The sequence below is a fragment of the Ovis canadensis genome, chromosome 15, assembly GCF_042477335.2.
Source record: "Ovis canadensis isolate MfBH-ARS-UI-01 breed Bighorn chromosome 15, ARS-UI_OviCan_v2, whole genome shotgun sequence".
NCBI lineage: Eukaryota > Metazoa > Chordata > Mammalia > Artiodactyla > Bovidae > Ovis > Ovis canadensis.
Window position 1 is genome coordinate 51,274,776 of NC_091259.1, and position 17,815 is coordinate 51,292,590.

At 39.3% G+C, this 17,815-nt stretch overlaps 1 protein-coding gene across 2 annotated transcripts in view; it reads left to right on the forward strand.

The window, feature by feature from the left end:
• DENND5A (DENN domain containing 5A) overlaps positions 1-17,815 on the forward strand; it is a 102,561-nt gene that overhangs the window by 41,866 nt on the left and 42,880 nt on the right. For both annotated transcript variants that reach the window (XM_069554425.1, XM_069554426.1), the window contains exons 2-4: positions 12,166-12,237; positions 12,983-13,092; positions 15,220-15,877. In XM_069554425.1, the coding sequence (XP_069410526.1) occupies positions 12,166-12,237; positions 12,983-13,092; positions 15,220-15,877 (840 nt within the window). The remainder of the gene's footprint in view (positions 1-12,165; positions 12,238-12,982; positions 13,093-15,219; positions 15,878-17,815) is intronic.

Sequence of the window (17,815 nt, forward strand, 5' to 3'; positions counted from 1 at the left end):
TTAGGCTTCTTTTAGCTAAATCATTCAACTGGCTTATTTTCTTTTAGATGACTTCAGCAGTTTTTAAAAATATTGGTCAACTGTTTTGTAGAATGTCCCTCAATTAGGGTGTATGTGATATTTTTCTTCTTGATTAGACTGGGATTATGGTGTTTTGAGAGGAATATTACAGAGTTATGTATATCAGGAGTACACACATTCTGAACATGACTTACCATTGTTGACATTTATCTTGATCTCCGGGTGGCATTTATCAGATTTTTCCAATGTTTATTAGGTTTGTCACGTAGTGTTTGTCAGATTTTTCCTATGAGCAGCCCATACTTAAGGAGTGGGGAGTTATTTTCCACCGCTTTGAGAGCAGAGTATTTATTTACATAAATTATTTGGAATTTTTCTGCACATGAGATTTGTCTATTCTCCCTCTATTTATTTAATGACTTATTTATATTAGTATCACTCATCACTCATGGATATTTATTTTATTCCTTGGGTTATAATTCAACTTCTTTATTATTACTATTATTATTGGCCATGCTGAGCAGCTGGCAGGATTCTGGTTCCCAGACCAGGGATCAAACCCTGGCCCTCAGCACTGAAAGCGTGGTGTCCTAATTATTAGCACGCCAGGAATTTCCCTCAGCTTATTTATTTTGTTGTTCAAATTATTCTAGCTTTGGCCCTTGGAAGATGGTTTAGTGAGCTCTTGTGTCTGATGTGCCTGAATCATTGTGGGACTTTTTTGAATACTTCTTACTTTTTGGCACTACAAGGTGTTCCAGGCTCCTCCTTTATACTTCCTGCTCAGTTAAAGAACCAGCTGTTTTTCTAAGTAGCCTTAAGTCATTTTATTGGAGAATAATATTAGAAACCAAGATCTCGGTATTAGTTGTGCTCATTGTTACTGGGGTACTCTTGCCTCCAAGCCTGATGAATAGTATTTTTGGAAACTTCTTTTTCTGTATAGGTTTCTGTTTCCTCAGAGTTGCATTAATTGATCGATTGGGTGTGCTGTGCTTAGTGGCTCAGTCATGTCCGACTCTTTGCCATCCATGGACTCTGTAGTCGGCCAGGCTTCTCTGTCCGTGGGGATTCTCTGGGCAAGAATACTGGAGTGGGTTGCTATCCCTCCTCCAGGGAATCTTCCCAATCCAGGGATCAAACCCAGGTCTTCTGCATTCCAGGTGGATTCTTTACCATCTGAGCCACGAGGTAAGCCCTTGATGTCTTTCTTTAATTGTAGTCTTTCCCCAAATGCCTCATGATCTCTGGCTATGCATTCACATCTAAGAATAATGCACCAGGAAGCTGATTAGGAAGCTCTGTGTTCGTAGGTGGGGTTTGGTTACTGAGAGGTTAACTACAGAATTGATTTGGCTACATAGTTTTTTTCCTGGGCCACCAGTATCTCTGGGTCTTTTTTCTTGTGCTGGTTAGGTTCACGTAAACGGCTCCTTAGATCTCCGCCTTGAAGTCATAATCCTTGCTGCCAGTTTTCTTGAGAGCCAAGGGTTTCTTGAAGAGAGGACAAGGGAAGAGCTCTGGGGGTCTCAATGTTCAGTATGTAAATTTTCTATTTCCGTATTTTTATTTTTTAAAATAATTTTATTTATTCGTTTATCTTTGGCTCTGCTGGTTCATTGCTGCGCAGGCTTTCTCTGGTTGTGGAGAGCAGGGGCTACTTTCTAATTGTGGTGTGTGGGCTTCTCATTGTGGTGGTTTCTCTTGTTGCCAAGCACGGGCTCTAGAGCATGTGGGCTTCAGTAGTTGTGGCACGTGCACTCAGTGTTTGAAGCTTCCAGGCTCTAGAGCACAGGCTCAGTAGTTATGGTGCATGGGTTTACCTGCCAAGTGGGATGTAAACAGTCCATGGGGTTGCAAAAAGTCGGACACAATTGAGTGACTGAACTGAATTGTTAACTATGGTTCAGCTCGGTCATTCAGTCGTGTCCGATTCCATGCGACCCCATGAATCGCAGCATGCCAGGCCTCCCTGCCCATCACCAACTCCCTGAGTTTACCCAAACTCATGTCCATCGAGTTGGTGATGCCATCCAGCCGTCTCATCCTCTGTCGTCCCCTTTTCCTCCTGCCCCCAATCCCTCCCAGTATCAGGGTCTTTTCCAGTGAGTCAGCTTTTTGCGTGAGGTGGCCAAAGTATTGGAGTTTCAGCTTCAGCATCAGTCCTTCCAATGAACACCCAGGACTGATCTCCTGGTTGGATCTCCTTGCAGTCCAAGGGACTCTTCAAGAGTCTTCTCCAACACCACAGTTCAAAAGCATCAATTCTTTGGCGCTCAGCTTTCTTGACAGTCCAGCTCTCACATCCATACATGACTACTGGAAAAACCATAGCCTTGACTAGATGGACCTTTGTTGGCAAAGTAGTGTCTCTGCTTTTGAATATGCTACCTAGGTTGGCCATAACTTTCCTTCCAAGGAGTAAGTGTCTTTTAATTTCATGGCTGCAATCACCATCTGCAGTGATTTTGGAGCCCCAAAAAACTGATACTGTTTCCACTGTTTCCCCATCTATTTCCCATGAAGTGACGGGACCAGATGCCATGATCTTTGTTTTCTGAATGTTGAGCTTTAAGCCAACTTTTTCACTCTTCTCTTTCACTTTCATCAAGAGGCTTTTTATTTCCTCTTCACTTTCTGCCATAAGGGTGGTGTCATCTGCATATCTGAGGTTATTGATATTTCTCCCAGCAATCTTGATTCTAGCTTGTGTTTCTTCCAGTCCAGCGTTTCACATGATGTACTCTGCATATAAGTTAAATAAGCAGGGTGACAACATACAGCCTTGACATACTCCTTTTCCTATTTGGAACCAGTCTGTTGTTCCATGTCCAGTTCTAACTGTTGCTTCCTGATCTGCATACAGATTTCTCAGAGACAGCTTAGGTGGTCTGGTATTCCTATCTCTTTCAGAATTTTCCACAGTTTATTGTGATCTACACAGTCAAAGGCTTTGACATAGTCAATAAAGCAGAAATAGAGGTTTTTCTGGAACTCTCTTGTTTTTTTGATGATCCACCGGATGTTGGCAATTTGATCTCTGGTTCCTCTGGCTTTTCTAAAACCAGCTTGAACATCTGGAAGTTCACAGTTCACATATTGCTGAAGCCTGGCTTGGAGAATTTTGAGCATTACTTTACTAGCGTGTGAGATGAGTGCAGTTGTGTGGTAGTTTGAGCATTCTTTGGCATTGCCTTTCTTTGGGATTGGAATGAAAACTGACCTTTTTCAGTCCTGTGGCCACTGCTGAGTTTTCCAAATTTGCTGGCATATTGAGTGCAGCACTTCCACAGCATCATCTTTCAGGATTTGAAATAACTCAACTGGAATTCCATCACCTCCACTAGCTTCGTTCATAGTGATGCTTTCTAAGGCCCACTTGACCTCACATTCCAGGATGTCTGGCTCTAGGTAAGTGATCACACCATCGTGATTATCCGGGTCATGAAGATCTTTTTTGTACATTTCTTCTGTGTATTCTTGCCACTTCTTCTTAATATCTTCTGCTTCTGCTAGGTCCATACGATTTCTGTCCTTTATTGAGTCCATCTTTGCATGAAATGTTCCCTTGGCATCTCTAATTTTCTTGAAGAGATCTCTAGTCTTTCCCATTCTGTTGTTTTCCTCTAGTTTCTTGCATTGATCGCTGAGGAAGGCTTTCTTATCTCTGTGAATTACATCCCCAGGACTTACTTATCTTATAATTGGAAGTTTGTAGCTTCTGACCACAATCACTCATAATGCCCTCCCCACTCATTGTTTTATTTACTCATTGTAAAGGATAAACTTTCCTTTTTCTTCTGCAATGGAGGAGCCAGTTGGAGTGGGAAAGGGGTGGGGTGGGGTGGGGTGGGGTGGGGTGGGGTGGGATGGGGTCCAGCTGGTTCTTTTCTGTTTTAATTGAGATATAATTCATGTAACATACATGTGCCATTCTGAAGTGTAAACGTTAGTGGTTTTTAGTGTATTCACTATGTTGTACAACCATCACACTATCTAGTTCCAGAACATTTCCATCATCCCGAAAAGAAACTACATAGCTATTAGCAGTCTGTCCCTTGGTACTACTTTTTGTTTCTATGAATATGCCTATTCTGGGCATTTCATATATGTGAAATTGCACAACATGTGGCCTTTTGTGTCTGGCTTCTTTCACTTAGCATAATGTTTTCAAGGTTCATTTGTATTGCAGCATATAACAGTACTTCATTTATTTTTATAGCCAAATAATGTTCCATTGTGTAGTTATACAACGTTTTGTATTATCTGTTCATGAGTTGATGCCATCTGGTTCTTAAATAGACTTTCAATTACTCCTTCTGTTTTTAGCCCCATCTTAATCCCTAGTTCCATAAGTACCTGATGCTACAAGTTCTGAGCTTTTTGGAGATTATCTTCAATTTTTCATTCTGTAGGTTTATGCTTCCTTACTTCTGCTATTGTTTCAGTGGGATTTGGGGAAGAGAGGCAGCAGAGGAATAACCAATGCTCACAATTTGAGAGGTAGGATTTCTGTGCTTGGTCAGACCCAGTAGTCATTAAGTCATGGAACAATCGAGCTAGAAAAACCTTTACAGATCACCAATGAGTTCTCCACTTAAAAAAAAACAAAAAATCTTTCATTGAGGAAAGTAAGACCCACAAAACCCAGTAAATTGTTAAGGGTCGTACAACTGGTAGTCAAGGTAGGACCTTGACCCTCTTCCTGCCTTCTACCCTAGTTTCTTACACTCAATTTAGACTGTTTATTTTAAAATTTGGTATTGCCCCATGGGAACCATTGCTCAGATTTGTCCTCTGCTACTTCTTTCTTAGAGATTCTAGTCCAGGCGTTTGCCTAAGCCTGGTCTTCTGGACAGCCCAGCTTTTAGAGAAGAGTACCCCAGTTATGCACATGTGTAGCCTCTGGGAGCCCTCACTCTGTTTAGAACAGTATGTGTATTTCCAGTTCACAGGACTGGGTTTGTTAGACTAGCCTAAAATACCATGAACTTGAGAGCTTTTTTCTTCCCCCACGAAACACCAGCAAATTACATATCTTAGTTCAATATGTTAGCTCAACAGTTGTGTCCCCTGCAGGGTATTCAGCTGGGCTGAAAGGGAGGCAGTGTCTGCCTGATGCCTTGCTACCTAAATTCTGTCTTATCTGTGGTTTGGAGCAGTCCTCTTTAGATGGGTTCTCAAATCTCAGTCTCTTGTTAAAATTGGGTATGTGAGAAGTTCAGCCATTTTAAGAATACTAATTGCATGAATTGGACTAGGTGTGGTGCCCTGATATCAAGTAGGAGGCAAAGCATCAATAAGGGTAGTGTCCATATGTACAAATCTAAAGTTAGTCTGACAAAGAAGATACATTGAGAAAGAAAGTGACGAAATTTGTCTCAGGGGAACACATAGGGGTAACAGATGGTTTCTGTTGCTCTTTCCTTGAAAGCCTGGTAAACAGTTTTCCTGGGTTAATAGTGCCTTAGAAGAGGCCTGTGGCTTGTCTATATGGGGGGCAGCTCATTATCTGCATTCTGAATATTTGTGAGTGTCTGTCTCCTGAGCACCACAGTCATCTGGTGATGGGGGGCCAAGGTACAGGCTGTCTCTTCAAGGAGTGGTTGTCTTCTTCACTTCATGCAGGAGCTGTGAATTTACCTCAGCTTTGTACAAGAAAGAAGACAGTGATGAGAGCAGTGTAAGATGGTTTTCTTTAGATACCAAAACTCTGCTTGTTAGTCTGTGTCATTTTAAAGCTGTCTCTATTTAAAAAGTGCTGATAGTAATGAAGTTGTCATCTAAAAGTAATAAGTTAATTTAGTTAGAAATTTGCATTTCCTTCTCTTTCTGTGTTGTGCCCTGTTAGAGTTGACAGAAGGTCATCTCTGATTTGTGCACAAGTTCAGAAATTATCTACAAGACAAGGAAAATTGAAATGCTGGGGCAGGGAATGAATTGAAGATACAACAGTTGGTTTTCAACATGCACTGGAAACCTAAGTATAAGTTGGTAGTAATACTATTCAGTTGGGCAATCAATTTCAGAAATGTTTATAACAGGAAAAATATAGTGAAATCTTTTATTGCAGGAAAGAAATTGATTATAGCATGAGTAGCACTGAATTGGTGACCAGTGTCACTAACAGGATCAGTTCTAGGACATCCCAGGTTGTCATTATGCAAAGGATAGCATAATCATCTGATTATATCCATTCCCAAGGGCTTCTCTGGTGGCTCAGTCATAAAGAACCCACCTGCCAATGCAGGAGAATCAGGTTCAATCCCTGGGTCAGAAAGATCCCCTGGAGAAGGAAATTGCAACCCACTCCAGTACTCTGGCCTGGGAAATCCCATGGACAGAGAAGCCTGGCGGGCGACTGAGCATGCTCACACGCATGCATACATCTATTCCTAGGGAAAAAAATTTCATCACTCTTGCTGTAGATAATGTAAACTAGACCTTATAGGATTGTTGGTGTTGAGGTGAGAATAGGCAGTTTATATGACGCTTCTGTCTTAGAGAGGGAGAACATAGCTGTCTTCAAAGAACTCTGTCCCAGGTTTAGCTTTGAACGCTGGATTTGTGTTGCCTGCAGCTTCGGCTTTAAAACCTTGGCTGGTTGTTTAAAACATTAAAACACTTTTTTAAAATTAAAAACATGCTTTTTAAATACATTAAACTTTTTATTTGAGGTAATTGTAGAATCAGTTATGCTGCTGAAAGAAATAATACAGGGAGATTATTTTCCTTTACCCGATGGTAACATCTTGAAAAGCTGTAGTATACTGTCACAACCAGTATATTAACATTGATACATGTTAATATCAGGATATTAACATCCTGATACAGTCAGGATACAGGATAGTTCTGTCACCACAAGAATTCTTGGAGTTGCGCTTTTGTAGCCTCCCTCCACCCATCCCTGACTTCTGATCATTCATTTCTGTGATGAATGAATGAATACCACTATTGATCTGTTCATTTTTTTAATTTTGTCATTACAAGAATGTCATATAAATGGAATCATACAGTATATAACCTGTTCTTATTCTTGTAAGTGCAGGTCTGCAGCAGTGAATTCTCTCAGCTTTGTTTTACCTGAAATGTGTTAATTTTTCCCTTCAATTTTGAAGGATTTTTGTTTGTGAAATTCTAGATTGACAAGGCTTTTTTTTTTTCTTTTAGTATATGTAGAATGTTTTCCATGTCTTATAATTACTATTGTTTCTGATAAAAAGCAGTAGTAATTTCAATCATTTTTCTTCTTAATGTAATACATTCTTTTACTTTGGCTCCATTCAGGATTTTCTCTTAAAGTTTTTCTTTTTTCAAGAGTTTAATTGCATATCATTTTCTTGGTATTTATCCTGCTTGGAATTCTTGACTGAGCTTCTTGACTCTGTAAATTTATATCTTTTACCAAATTAGGGAAATTTTTGATCATTATTTCTTCAAATATTCTTTTTAACCTCATTTGCTCTTCTTTCCTTTGGGGCTCCAATTATATTTGTTAGACTTGCTGTCTCTCATATCTCTGGTTTCCCTCCCTTGCCCCCCCTTTTCTTTCTAATCTTTTTTCTTTCTGTTTTACAGTTTGGTTACTTTGTGGTTGATTTGTTTTTCAGTTCACTAACTCTTCTGCATCTCCATTCTACTTTTCCCATCCATTTAATTATAGTATCTATTTCTTTGCTGAGATTTACTGGCTTTTCATTCATTATGAACACCCCTCTTTTAAATCCTTGACTGCTAATCCAAACATTTGGGTCAATGCAAAGTCAGTTTCTTTTGACTGTTCTCTTGAGAATGGGTCATGTTTCTTGTTTCTTTATATGCTAACCAATTTTAGATTGTGTCCTTGACATTGTGTATGGTATGTTATAGAAACTCTGAATTCTGTCACTTTCCTCCAGAGAACATTGGATTTTGTTCGTTTCCCAGCGGTGAGCAGCAGCTTAAATCTCAGTTCAGTTCTTTTAGCCCTAATTTAGCTGTTTGGGGTCTGTTCCATGCACTTATGGTTCAGGTATCAGTCAGAGACTTGAGCAGCATTCATACAGTTAGTGGTACCCCTCTCTGGCTCTCCTTGGAATTTCCCTCCCTCACTTCTCAGCTGTTGTGATTGCCTTTAAAGTCTGTTCTCTGGTTCTTCAAGCTAATAAGACTGGATTTTTATCTGAATTTTAGCCATCTCTCATGGCACAGACTCGGACCTGCCTAGCCAAAAGGGGACTCTCTTCCAGTGTTATTACCTTTTCCCCAGGGTTGACCCTCCATCTCCTTTCATAATCTGCCTGTTTTTTGTTCTCTGTTACCTTTGGATGGGCTTCCATAGTGGCTCAGACTGTAGAGAATCTGCCTGTAGTGCAGGAGACCCGGATTTGGTCCCTGGATGGGAAGATGCTCTGGAGAAGGGAATGGCAACCCACTCCAGTATTCTCGCCTGGGAAATTGCATGGACAGAGAAGCCTGGTGGGCTATGGTCCATGGGGTTGCAAAGAGTCAGACAAGACTGAACTACTAACACACACACACACACACAGAGACACACACACACACACACACACACACCCCTTTGGGTAGTTGTTTTTTATATTTTGTCTGGAGTTCATAGTTTATCTGTAAGAGAGTTGGTGTCATAGGAGACTTTCTGCCATGGCTGGAAGTAGAACTTATATCAAACTAGATATAAATTACTCTTTTGACAAAGTCAGTTTTTTGTTGTTGTTTATTTTTTTTTTTTAATTTTAGTTTCACCGATATTTATATAATCCTCCCTATGTCCTCCAAGGGGCCAGATATAAAAATGTTTTTAGCTTTTTTTAAAAAAAAAACTTCAAATTTTATATAAAGCTCCTTTAGTGTATCCCATCTCTGACTACTATAGTTTAGAAATTAGATACTCATTTTATTTGGTGTATCTAATCCAAGATGTAGGTATAACAGATGTATTCTATAAACAGTTTCCCAGGAAATAATGGTTACTTTTATTTTGCTTGAATGTAAGCTAACACTATGATCTGGAGAAGTTAGGTGGTTCAGCATAAACCAGGTTGAGATTTAACTATATTGGGTCTTCCTCAGGTAGACCTACCTTTTCATATCCCCTCTACCACTTAAAAATATAAACATAATAAGTTTAATATAAATGTGGAGGTCTTGATGAACATTTTCTGAGGACCTGGACTTCAGACAGAAGTTTTGAGGTATTTTCTATTTTAACTTGCTCACATGAAGCAATCAACAAATAATGTCCTAATTTGGGTCATTATCAACCTGGAAAGCAGTTATTTAGTAGTATGTGTATTTCATTTTAGACTCTGTGAAAACCTGCTCATTTAGGTTAACTTTTAAGTGGTCAAAACATTTTCTGCCCATATTAGAAATATTTGGAGCTGTGCTTTTAACTTGAGTCATGAAATCCTTTGAGATCTGGTAGAAATTGTGTTTTCTCCCCAGAAAAATGCAGACGTCTTCCTACAAAAATTTGTAAAGCATTGCAGAGTTTAGGGGTTCCTTTGAAGCTTCTCAGCATCAGCATCCCTCATTCAGGGTTATTCAAATCAAGCTAGTACCAAGAAGCTAATAGCAATACAAATGTCAGTTTGTTTCTGGCTTGGCCAAAGCAGGACAAGTAAACAAAGAACCTATTAGAAGTCCTTGTAAGGCATGCAGGCTTTTAAAGAAAATCTGTTGTGATTTTATCTGAACTGTACTTTCCAGGGGGCAGATTCACAAAGATAGATTGATACCTAGTTGACTAATTTTTCAGTTGTTGTTAGAAAGTGCCTTTTGATGTTCAGACCCGCTGACATTTGTGTTGGGCAAATAATTAGTTATTGTTTATAGAACAATGGAACAGCTGTGGTTGTGATGTCATATTCCTGGTATTGTTTGTATTTCCAGAGGTCTAAATAACAGGATTTAAGGGACCTGTGACACATGTAGGTTCGAGGAGATAGGGCTATCTAGATGTTCCTGAGGCAATATGTGTGTGTTGCTTATTCTCTGAAAAATTCAGCCCTCAGTAAATGAACAGTGATTAAGTTGTTTTAATAAAAAGATCTTAGGTTTGTGATCTCCTTCCTCTATTACTTTATGGCACTTCATATGGTGTCTATAATGAACATGATTTGGTCTCAGGGCCCTTATACCTGTTCTTTACACATCGCCTTTCCCCTTGCAGTGAAAATACTATGCTTCTGCTACTGGTTCAGTCTAATACACAGCAGGACTTTTGTCTAAGAGGCACTGTCTGCTGTGCGTTTACTCAGAACCTGACTATTTGACAAGACTTCTTTACTCAGCTTGTTTAAAGAAGGAGCAGGAAGTGGAGAGGTAGTGGTGGGGACAGAGGATCTGAGGACCACTTCTGTGATCATAGCTTTCCTCCTCCTCTTTGTCTACATTCCAGGTCAGCTCATCATGTTCACTTTTGGCTCCATTCTTCATCTCACTGCTTTGAAATTCTCCCCCTAAATAGTCCCCTGTTTCATCTTTTGAATGCTCTTCAGGTCTTAGGGGGTACCTCATAGCCATCTGAGGAAAATGTCTTTCTCTGAAGGCTTTCATATAGGACATTGCTAACCGCCCTGACTTCTGTGTATGTTCAGATATTTTGTGGTTTTTACTGAGGGGATTTTTTAGCCTACTAAGAAAGAAATGAGAAAACTGACTATTAAAAGTAAAGAAGCTTATGAGGAAGAAATAGTTTATCTTCTCTCAGAATTGGATGCAGTTTAAAAATACATTCTGAGAATGTCAGAATGTAGACAAGATCTTTTGTCAGCTGCTTGCAGTTTAATTACTTTGTACAGTGAGTGCAGGCTTGCATGGGTGGGCTCTTTGCACTCTGCAGGTGTTAGTGAAAGCTCTGAGACTTGCTTGACATAGCTGTAGAGCTTTGTTGCATTGCTTCCAATATCACCAGCTGCCTGCTGATTTTGCAAGTTTTCTTCAGTGAAGATTACCAAATGTATTTTGAGAAATGAAACTTGCTAGATACGAGTTTCAGAAAAATCAGTTTGAAAGGAGGGATTGGATGTGAGAGAAATTGAAATTGTAGAACTTGGCTTTATTAACAGAAAGAAGGTTGGGCCTTGTCAGAAGTTGAAAATTATGAATAAGTGGGCTTATGATGACAGTGATGGACAGAACCTGACAGAAAATGGATGTGAAAGTTTTAATTATAAAAGCAGTAACTTTCTGACTGGAATGATTATTAGTTTCTGGAACAGGTGCCTTAGAATTAATATAAACTTTTTTTTCCCAGAAGCTTTCAAGATGCCTCTAGGCTGATTTAAAGTGAAGGACTCTCTGACTTTAGGTTCATCCCAATCTTGTGTTGGTGAGAAGTGCATCTCCCTTAATAATCACCAGCCTCCTGGGGTTCTAAGCCAACTTAGAAAAGCTTTAGTTGGAGCAGAGTTTATTCTGGCAACTGGAAGCACATGAACAGGATCCTGTGCAAGTGTGCTCTGAATGGATAAATCACATAAGCGGAGCCTCCCACCTAATAACCTCCCTGCAAAATTGTTATTTGTGTGTGTTCTTTTTCCTATAGAATGTTTCATATACGTTTGATGGAATGGTTCTTGAGGATAGGTGGTTCATCTCTATCCTTCACAGTACCTAAGGCCCTTGTATAACACGATTACTCAGTAAATAGATATGTAATTCAATTAAATTGTCCTTGGTCATGTTTCCCACATATTTTCCCATGATAACTAGTAAATTTATATGTTTGAAATATTTAGGTGCATTTAATTTGTTCCCTTCTCCCTCATTCCTTGGGAAAAACAATATTTGGTGGTATACTTTCAGAGAAAGCACTAGTGGCTTTATAGTACTTTAACATCTGTTGAGCTGTTTTTCCCACTATACTGTATTGTAATTTTTTCAAACTGAATCGTGGCCATTAGTAGGTCTGCAGGTAGCATTTTGGTTTTAAATGATATAGAGTAGAAATTATGAAAAGACATCTCATGTAGTAAGGGTAAGTATTTTTTGGGTGAAATTTTTAAGTGAATTTATGTATACATATTACGTATGTGTTTATTGCTTCATGATATAAACTTTGTTTCATACTGGAGTCATGGTCAAAAAAGTTTGATTAACATTGCTTTATTGTAATCCTGTGTTGTTTTATTTATCATGTAGCATTATGCCAGTACATACAGGCTTCTAAAGCCAGGGATGGTGCCAGCTCTTTCATTTCAAGCACAACTGAAGGTAAAAACAAACTTGAAAACACCCATAGCATTCTGGTGGCTCTTATATAAGTCTCTCCGGCGGCATTTTGTACCCTTTGACATTCTAACTTTCTTATGCTTTTTTCGACCAATAGATTTTTCGTATTCCTATCCTTCTAGGTGGTGGGTTCTTTGATTCTTCCTCTTTCCTTCTTAATGTCCTTATTTCTGTCTACTCTTAATGTTTTTAGGAAGGGATGGAGGAAACAAAGGAGGAATTCAGAAATTTCAAATGATTCTCAACTGACAAATAACTCATTTATCCTGAAAAATCTGCCTTGTATTTTTTCAGAGATCATAGAAATGCATACTTTATTTTTAATTTAAAATAATTTATGCTTCTGTCATGTTTTCAGTTGACTTTTACCAAAGTAAATGTTGCTTTTGGGTGGGTGGGAAACAACGATATAATCCTTCATCTTCCCTTGTGTTTTCTCCCCTCTTCTCCTAATAAGATTAACTATTGGATTTGTAGTAATGATTTCATTTTAAACAAAAGCCAAGGTATCTAGCAGTGTCCAGTATTAACCATGCTAAACTTTTCCAGCTTCCTTACTGATCTATAATCTAATAACTATAATGCCTTTCCTGTTCTTAGATGGTTGACATACTAACCCTTTTGCCTTCATTTCTGTACCTTGCTGGACTGCCAAGCTCTAATATTCATAACCCTGTGGTTTCAAGGGACTTTGTGGAGATGATTTGCTCTGTTGTTTTTCTTGCAGGAGAAAATTTTGAGCAGACACCATTGAGACGAACATTCAAGTCTAAGGTCCTTGCACGATATCCTGAGAATGTGGACTGGAATCCCTTTGACCAAGATGCAGTGGGAATGGTTAGTATTTGTTAGCTACAAGTGTGAGATAATTTACGGAGTAATTTACAGTAGGATTGTAAGTTCAGACTATGGTAGCTATGATTCCACCAAGGATCAATAACTTCTGAAGATGGGGTAATACGCATGTTGTTCATGATTCTGCATTTTGATCACTTTATCAAATACTCAGAATATATCAGCTATACCAAAAGTCACAGTGTGCTTCTGTTGAGTCAGACAAGTACTTAGTATTGGGTTAGTGAACTTTTTTTGTGAGATTGAGCTCTTAGTTGCTTATAGCATTGATACTGTATGTTGAGATTTAAATCTTAATTTGTATTGTATATATCTGAGTAATATGGCAGAAATGAATTTTTGTTTTAGTATAATTTTAGCACCCAGCTGGTGCCAGTGGTAAAGATCCTGCCTGCTAGTGCAGGAGACCAAAGAAACATGGGTTCAATCCCTGGGTTGGGAAGATCCTCTGGAGAAGGAAATGGCAACACATTCCACTGTTCTCCCTGGAAAATCCCATGAACAAAGAAGCCTGGTGGGCTACAGTCCATGGAGTCACAAAGAGTCAGACACGACTGAAGTGACTTAGTACACAGATAAGGCAGCATTTTTAATCTCTAGAAGAATACTACCATGAATAACATTTATTGAGTATTCAACTTATGCTAGGTACTGTGATAAGTACTTGACATGAATTAACTCATTTAATTCTCATAGTACCCCTTACGTGGGCTACCCTGGTGGCTCAGTGGTAAAGAACACATGTACCAATGCAGGAGATGTGAGTTTAATCCCTGGGTTGGAAAGATCCCCTGGGGAAGGAAATGGCAATCCACTCCAGTGTGCTTGCCTGGGAAATCCCATGGATAGAGGAGCCTGGTGGGTTACAGTCCATGGGGTCGCAATGAGTTGGACACGACCTAGTGACTAAACAGCAAAAAATGAAATCCTTCATGTAGATAATATTAAATAAACACAGACACACATATTTTATGGGTAAGGAAACTAAGATCCAGAGAGGTTAGGTAATGTGTTCAAGTCACATGGCTAAGGAGCTGTTTGAGTAAGCTTAAATACTAGTTCCAGAACTCTGCCCTTGACCACATCTTTGTACTTCATTATTTTTTAATAGCTTTGTGAGGATGATTTTGTTTGATGGACACAATAAGCCTATGAAGTAGGCAGAGTAAACAGTATTATCTTCATTTTACAGGGGAGGAATCTGAGTCTAGAGAGCCTCAAGTCTTTTGACTCCTAGTCTGGTGCTGATTTCCTTTTAACATGGTATATTCTAGAAACATTTAGGCTTTGAGAAGTCAAGTTCAAGAATAATGGAAATACCATAATGTAGCTCCTTGTACTTGTTAACCCAGGCTCCTCAAAGTCCATTTGTATGACTAGGTTGGTGAAAAAGTAGAAAATGAAAACTGATTGATTCAGGTCACTTTGATTAGCTGTTCAGTTTCTTTATATAACGCATCTGAGTTAAAGTGAAAAAAGTACATCTTTATCCTGATTATGTCATCTCTTTGCATTATATGAAATGAACATTTCCCCCCTCCCCCCCTTTTTTTTCCCTCTGAAAAGAGAAGATTTTGTTGATGACAGAATCTTGTGAACTGGATAGAGTCTAAAACTTGGTTTATTTTTAGGTATGAAGTTGCATCTGTCTGGTTTTTAGATATGTTTCTAGCATCATCTCCTAATACATGCTGTCATGCTTGACCACCTACCTAAATTCTCCAAGCTTTCTTTAACCTTCTTTATGCACTTTTTTTGTGTGTGTGCCCATGAAATACCCTTCTTTCTCTTGTCTACCTAATGAGTTCAGGCATAAGTTCATCTCTGAAGCCTTTTCTAATGAAGACTGAGACTGAGTTGTTTTGTGTTCCTCTGGTACTTTGTGTATACTTCTATATAGCCTTGATAACTACAATGTAATTTTAGTTAATAGTGTGTGTCTTAGAATGGGAGTTCTTTAGGGCAGATAGTTTGCTGTGTGGGACTTGATATTCCAGACACACAGCATAGTAGGTGCTCTTTCAGTGTTAATAAATAAGTAGTGATGGTGTTCTGAGAAGAGGAATAGCAGTGTGTTCTCACTCGTTATTTTCTGGTTGTCTTTTACAGCTATGCATGCCCAAAGGGCTGGCATTCAAGACCCAGGCTGATCCCAGGGAGCCTCAGTTCCATGCCTTTATTATCACTAGGGAGGATGGCTCTCGGACCTTCGGGTTTGCTCTCACATTTTATGAGGAGGTGACTAGCAAGCAGATCTGCAGTGCAATGCAGACCCTCTACCACATGCACAATGCAGAGTATGATGTCCTCCACGCCCCACTTGGTGATAGCCGAGACCTCAGTGGCATGGAGGATGGTGATGGCACTCCTGGGACCAAGCTGCAGCGCTTCAACTCCTACGACATTAGCCGGGATACACTCTACGTCTCTAAGTGCATCTGCCTCATCACGCCCATGTCCTTCATGAAAGCATGTCGGAGTGTGCTGGAACAGCTTCACCAGGCAGTCACTTCGCCTCAGCCCCCTCCACTGCCCCTTGAGAGCTACATATACAACGTACTATATGAGGTGCCACTCCCACCTCCCGGCCGGTCCTTGAAGTTTTCTGGGGTCTATGGGCCGATCGTCTGCCAGAGACCAAGTACCAATGAGCTTCCCCTGTTCGACTTTCCTGTCAAAGAGGTCTTTGAACTGCTTGGAGTGGAGAATGTCTTTCAGCTTTTTACTTGTGCCCTTCTGGAGTTTCAAATCCTGCTCTACTCACAGCGTAAGTCAGTGCTTACTAGAGCTCTCTTCCTGCCTAGGGCCTCTCTTTTTTTCCAATTCGGGTAACAATGGGGGTGACTGTAAAGGCCAAGGGCTGTTAGAGTTTGAGCAGAATCCAGATCTTTTGCTTCCCATGACTCATCAGCTTTTGTAAATTCCAAGTATGTGAATTTTCAACCAATTGCAAAGAACAAATACAGAATTCCCTATTTAGCATCAACTAAATTAACTTGTGGCGCTAGTGGTAAAGAACCCACCTGCCAAAGCAGGAGACAGAAGTGATATGGGTTTGATCCCTGGGTTGGGAAGACCCCCTGGAGGAGGAAATGCCAACCCACTCCAGTATTCTTGCCTAGAGAATCCCATGGACAGAGGAGCCTGGCAGCCTATGGTCCATACAGTCCCAAAGAGTCAGATATGACTGAAGTGACTTAGTATGCACACACGCTGGATGGCAAACTAATGGAACATGAGAGGTCTACCATTTCTTATTGACTATCATCATGGCCTTTTGCTGGACTCTGCAGTCTGAGAGGAGAATCCTGCCTCCTAAAGTCTGACTGATGCTGAAAAGAGGAGGCAGGAGTTGATGTTTGCGGGACGTACTTTCTACCAGTTTGTCCTATCACTCTGCAGAGTTGTTTCTGCCCCTTCCTCAGCCTGATGGTAGTGATGACCCTTCATATATTTGAAAAAAATATATTTGAGAAAATGAGAATGTGTTGCTTTTCTCTGTTGTTTGTTATAACTGAATTGTTTTTTATAAATGAGAGTTTAAGTGATTTTGAGCAGCGGATTTGGACAAAACAATAAATAGAGCAGAAGGAAAAAATATGTATTAAGGGAGTGAATTAAGTAACATAAAATTCATTCATTCAGAACATATTTACTGAGAGTGTGTTGTGTGCCAGGTGTTATTCTAGGGGCTAGAAATTCAGGGTGGACAAAATAGATAAACATTCCTGCTATAATAGAACTTACATTTTAGTGGGAAAGAGGTGATTTTTGCTTGCTTGGCAAAGATTAGGCCTCTCTGAGTGATCCATGTTAATGTTTGTGGGAAAAGTTTTCCAGTCAAAGAGCACAAAGAATAGAAAGGTTCTGAGACAAAAATGTAGTTGGTATGTCCAGGAACAGTGAGGGTGCCTGATGGATATAATGGTGTGAGAGAGCAGGCGCTTAATAGCAGATAGTGTGAGAGACTTAACAGGAGGCCAAATTGTAGAGTCCTGTAGGCCATTGTAAGGACTTTGTTACTCTGAGATGTTTAGTCATTAGAGGTTTGAAGATTTTTGACTTTTTATTTTGAAATCATTCCCAGCTTATAGAAGAGTTGCAAGAAATGTTCAAAGAGCTCTTGTGTACTCTGCCACAATTCACCAGTTGTTAACATCTGGGTGCATTGTTTTATCATTCCCTCTGTATCTCTGTATGTGTGTGAACAGAAATGAACCATTGAGAGTCACTGTAGGTCCCATGTTCCTTGACTCCTTAGTACTTCAGCTTTTATTTTGTAAGAACAAGAACATTTTTTAATATAGCCATAATATGATTAATAAATTTAGAAAATTTAACATTAACAAAATAATAATACTGTATTCAGGTTTCATTTACCACTGTCCAATAATGTCCTTTATGATAAATTTTTAAAAATTGAGGGATAGTTGATACACTACTATGTAAGTTTCAGGCATACACCATAGTGATTCATGATTTTTAAGGGTTATATTCCAGTTGTAGTTGTTATAAAATATTGTCAGAGAATACAGACAATATTCCCTGTGTTCCCTGCACTGTACAATAGGTCATTGTAGCTTATTTTATACATAATAGTTTTTACCTCTCATTTGTTTGTTCTATCTATGAGTCTGTTTCTTTTTTGTTATAACCTCGTTTAATTTCTTAGACTCCACATAAAAGTGAATGATAATTTAAAAAA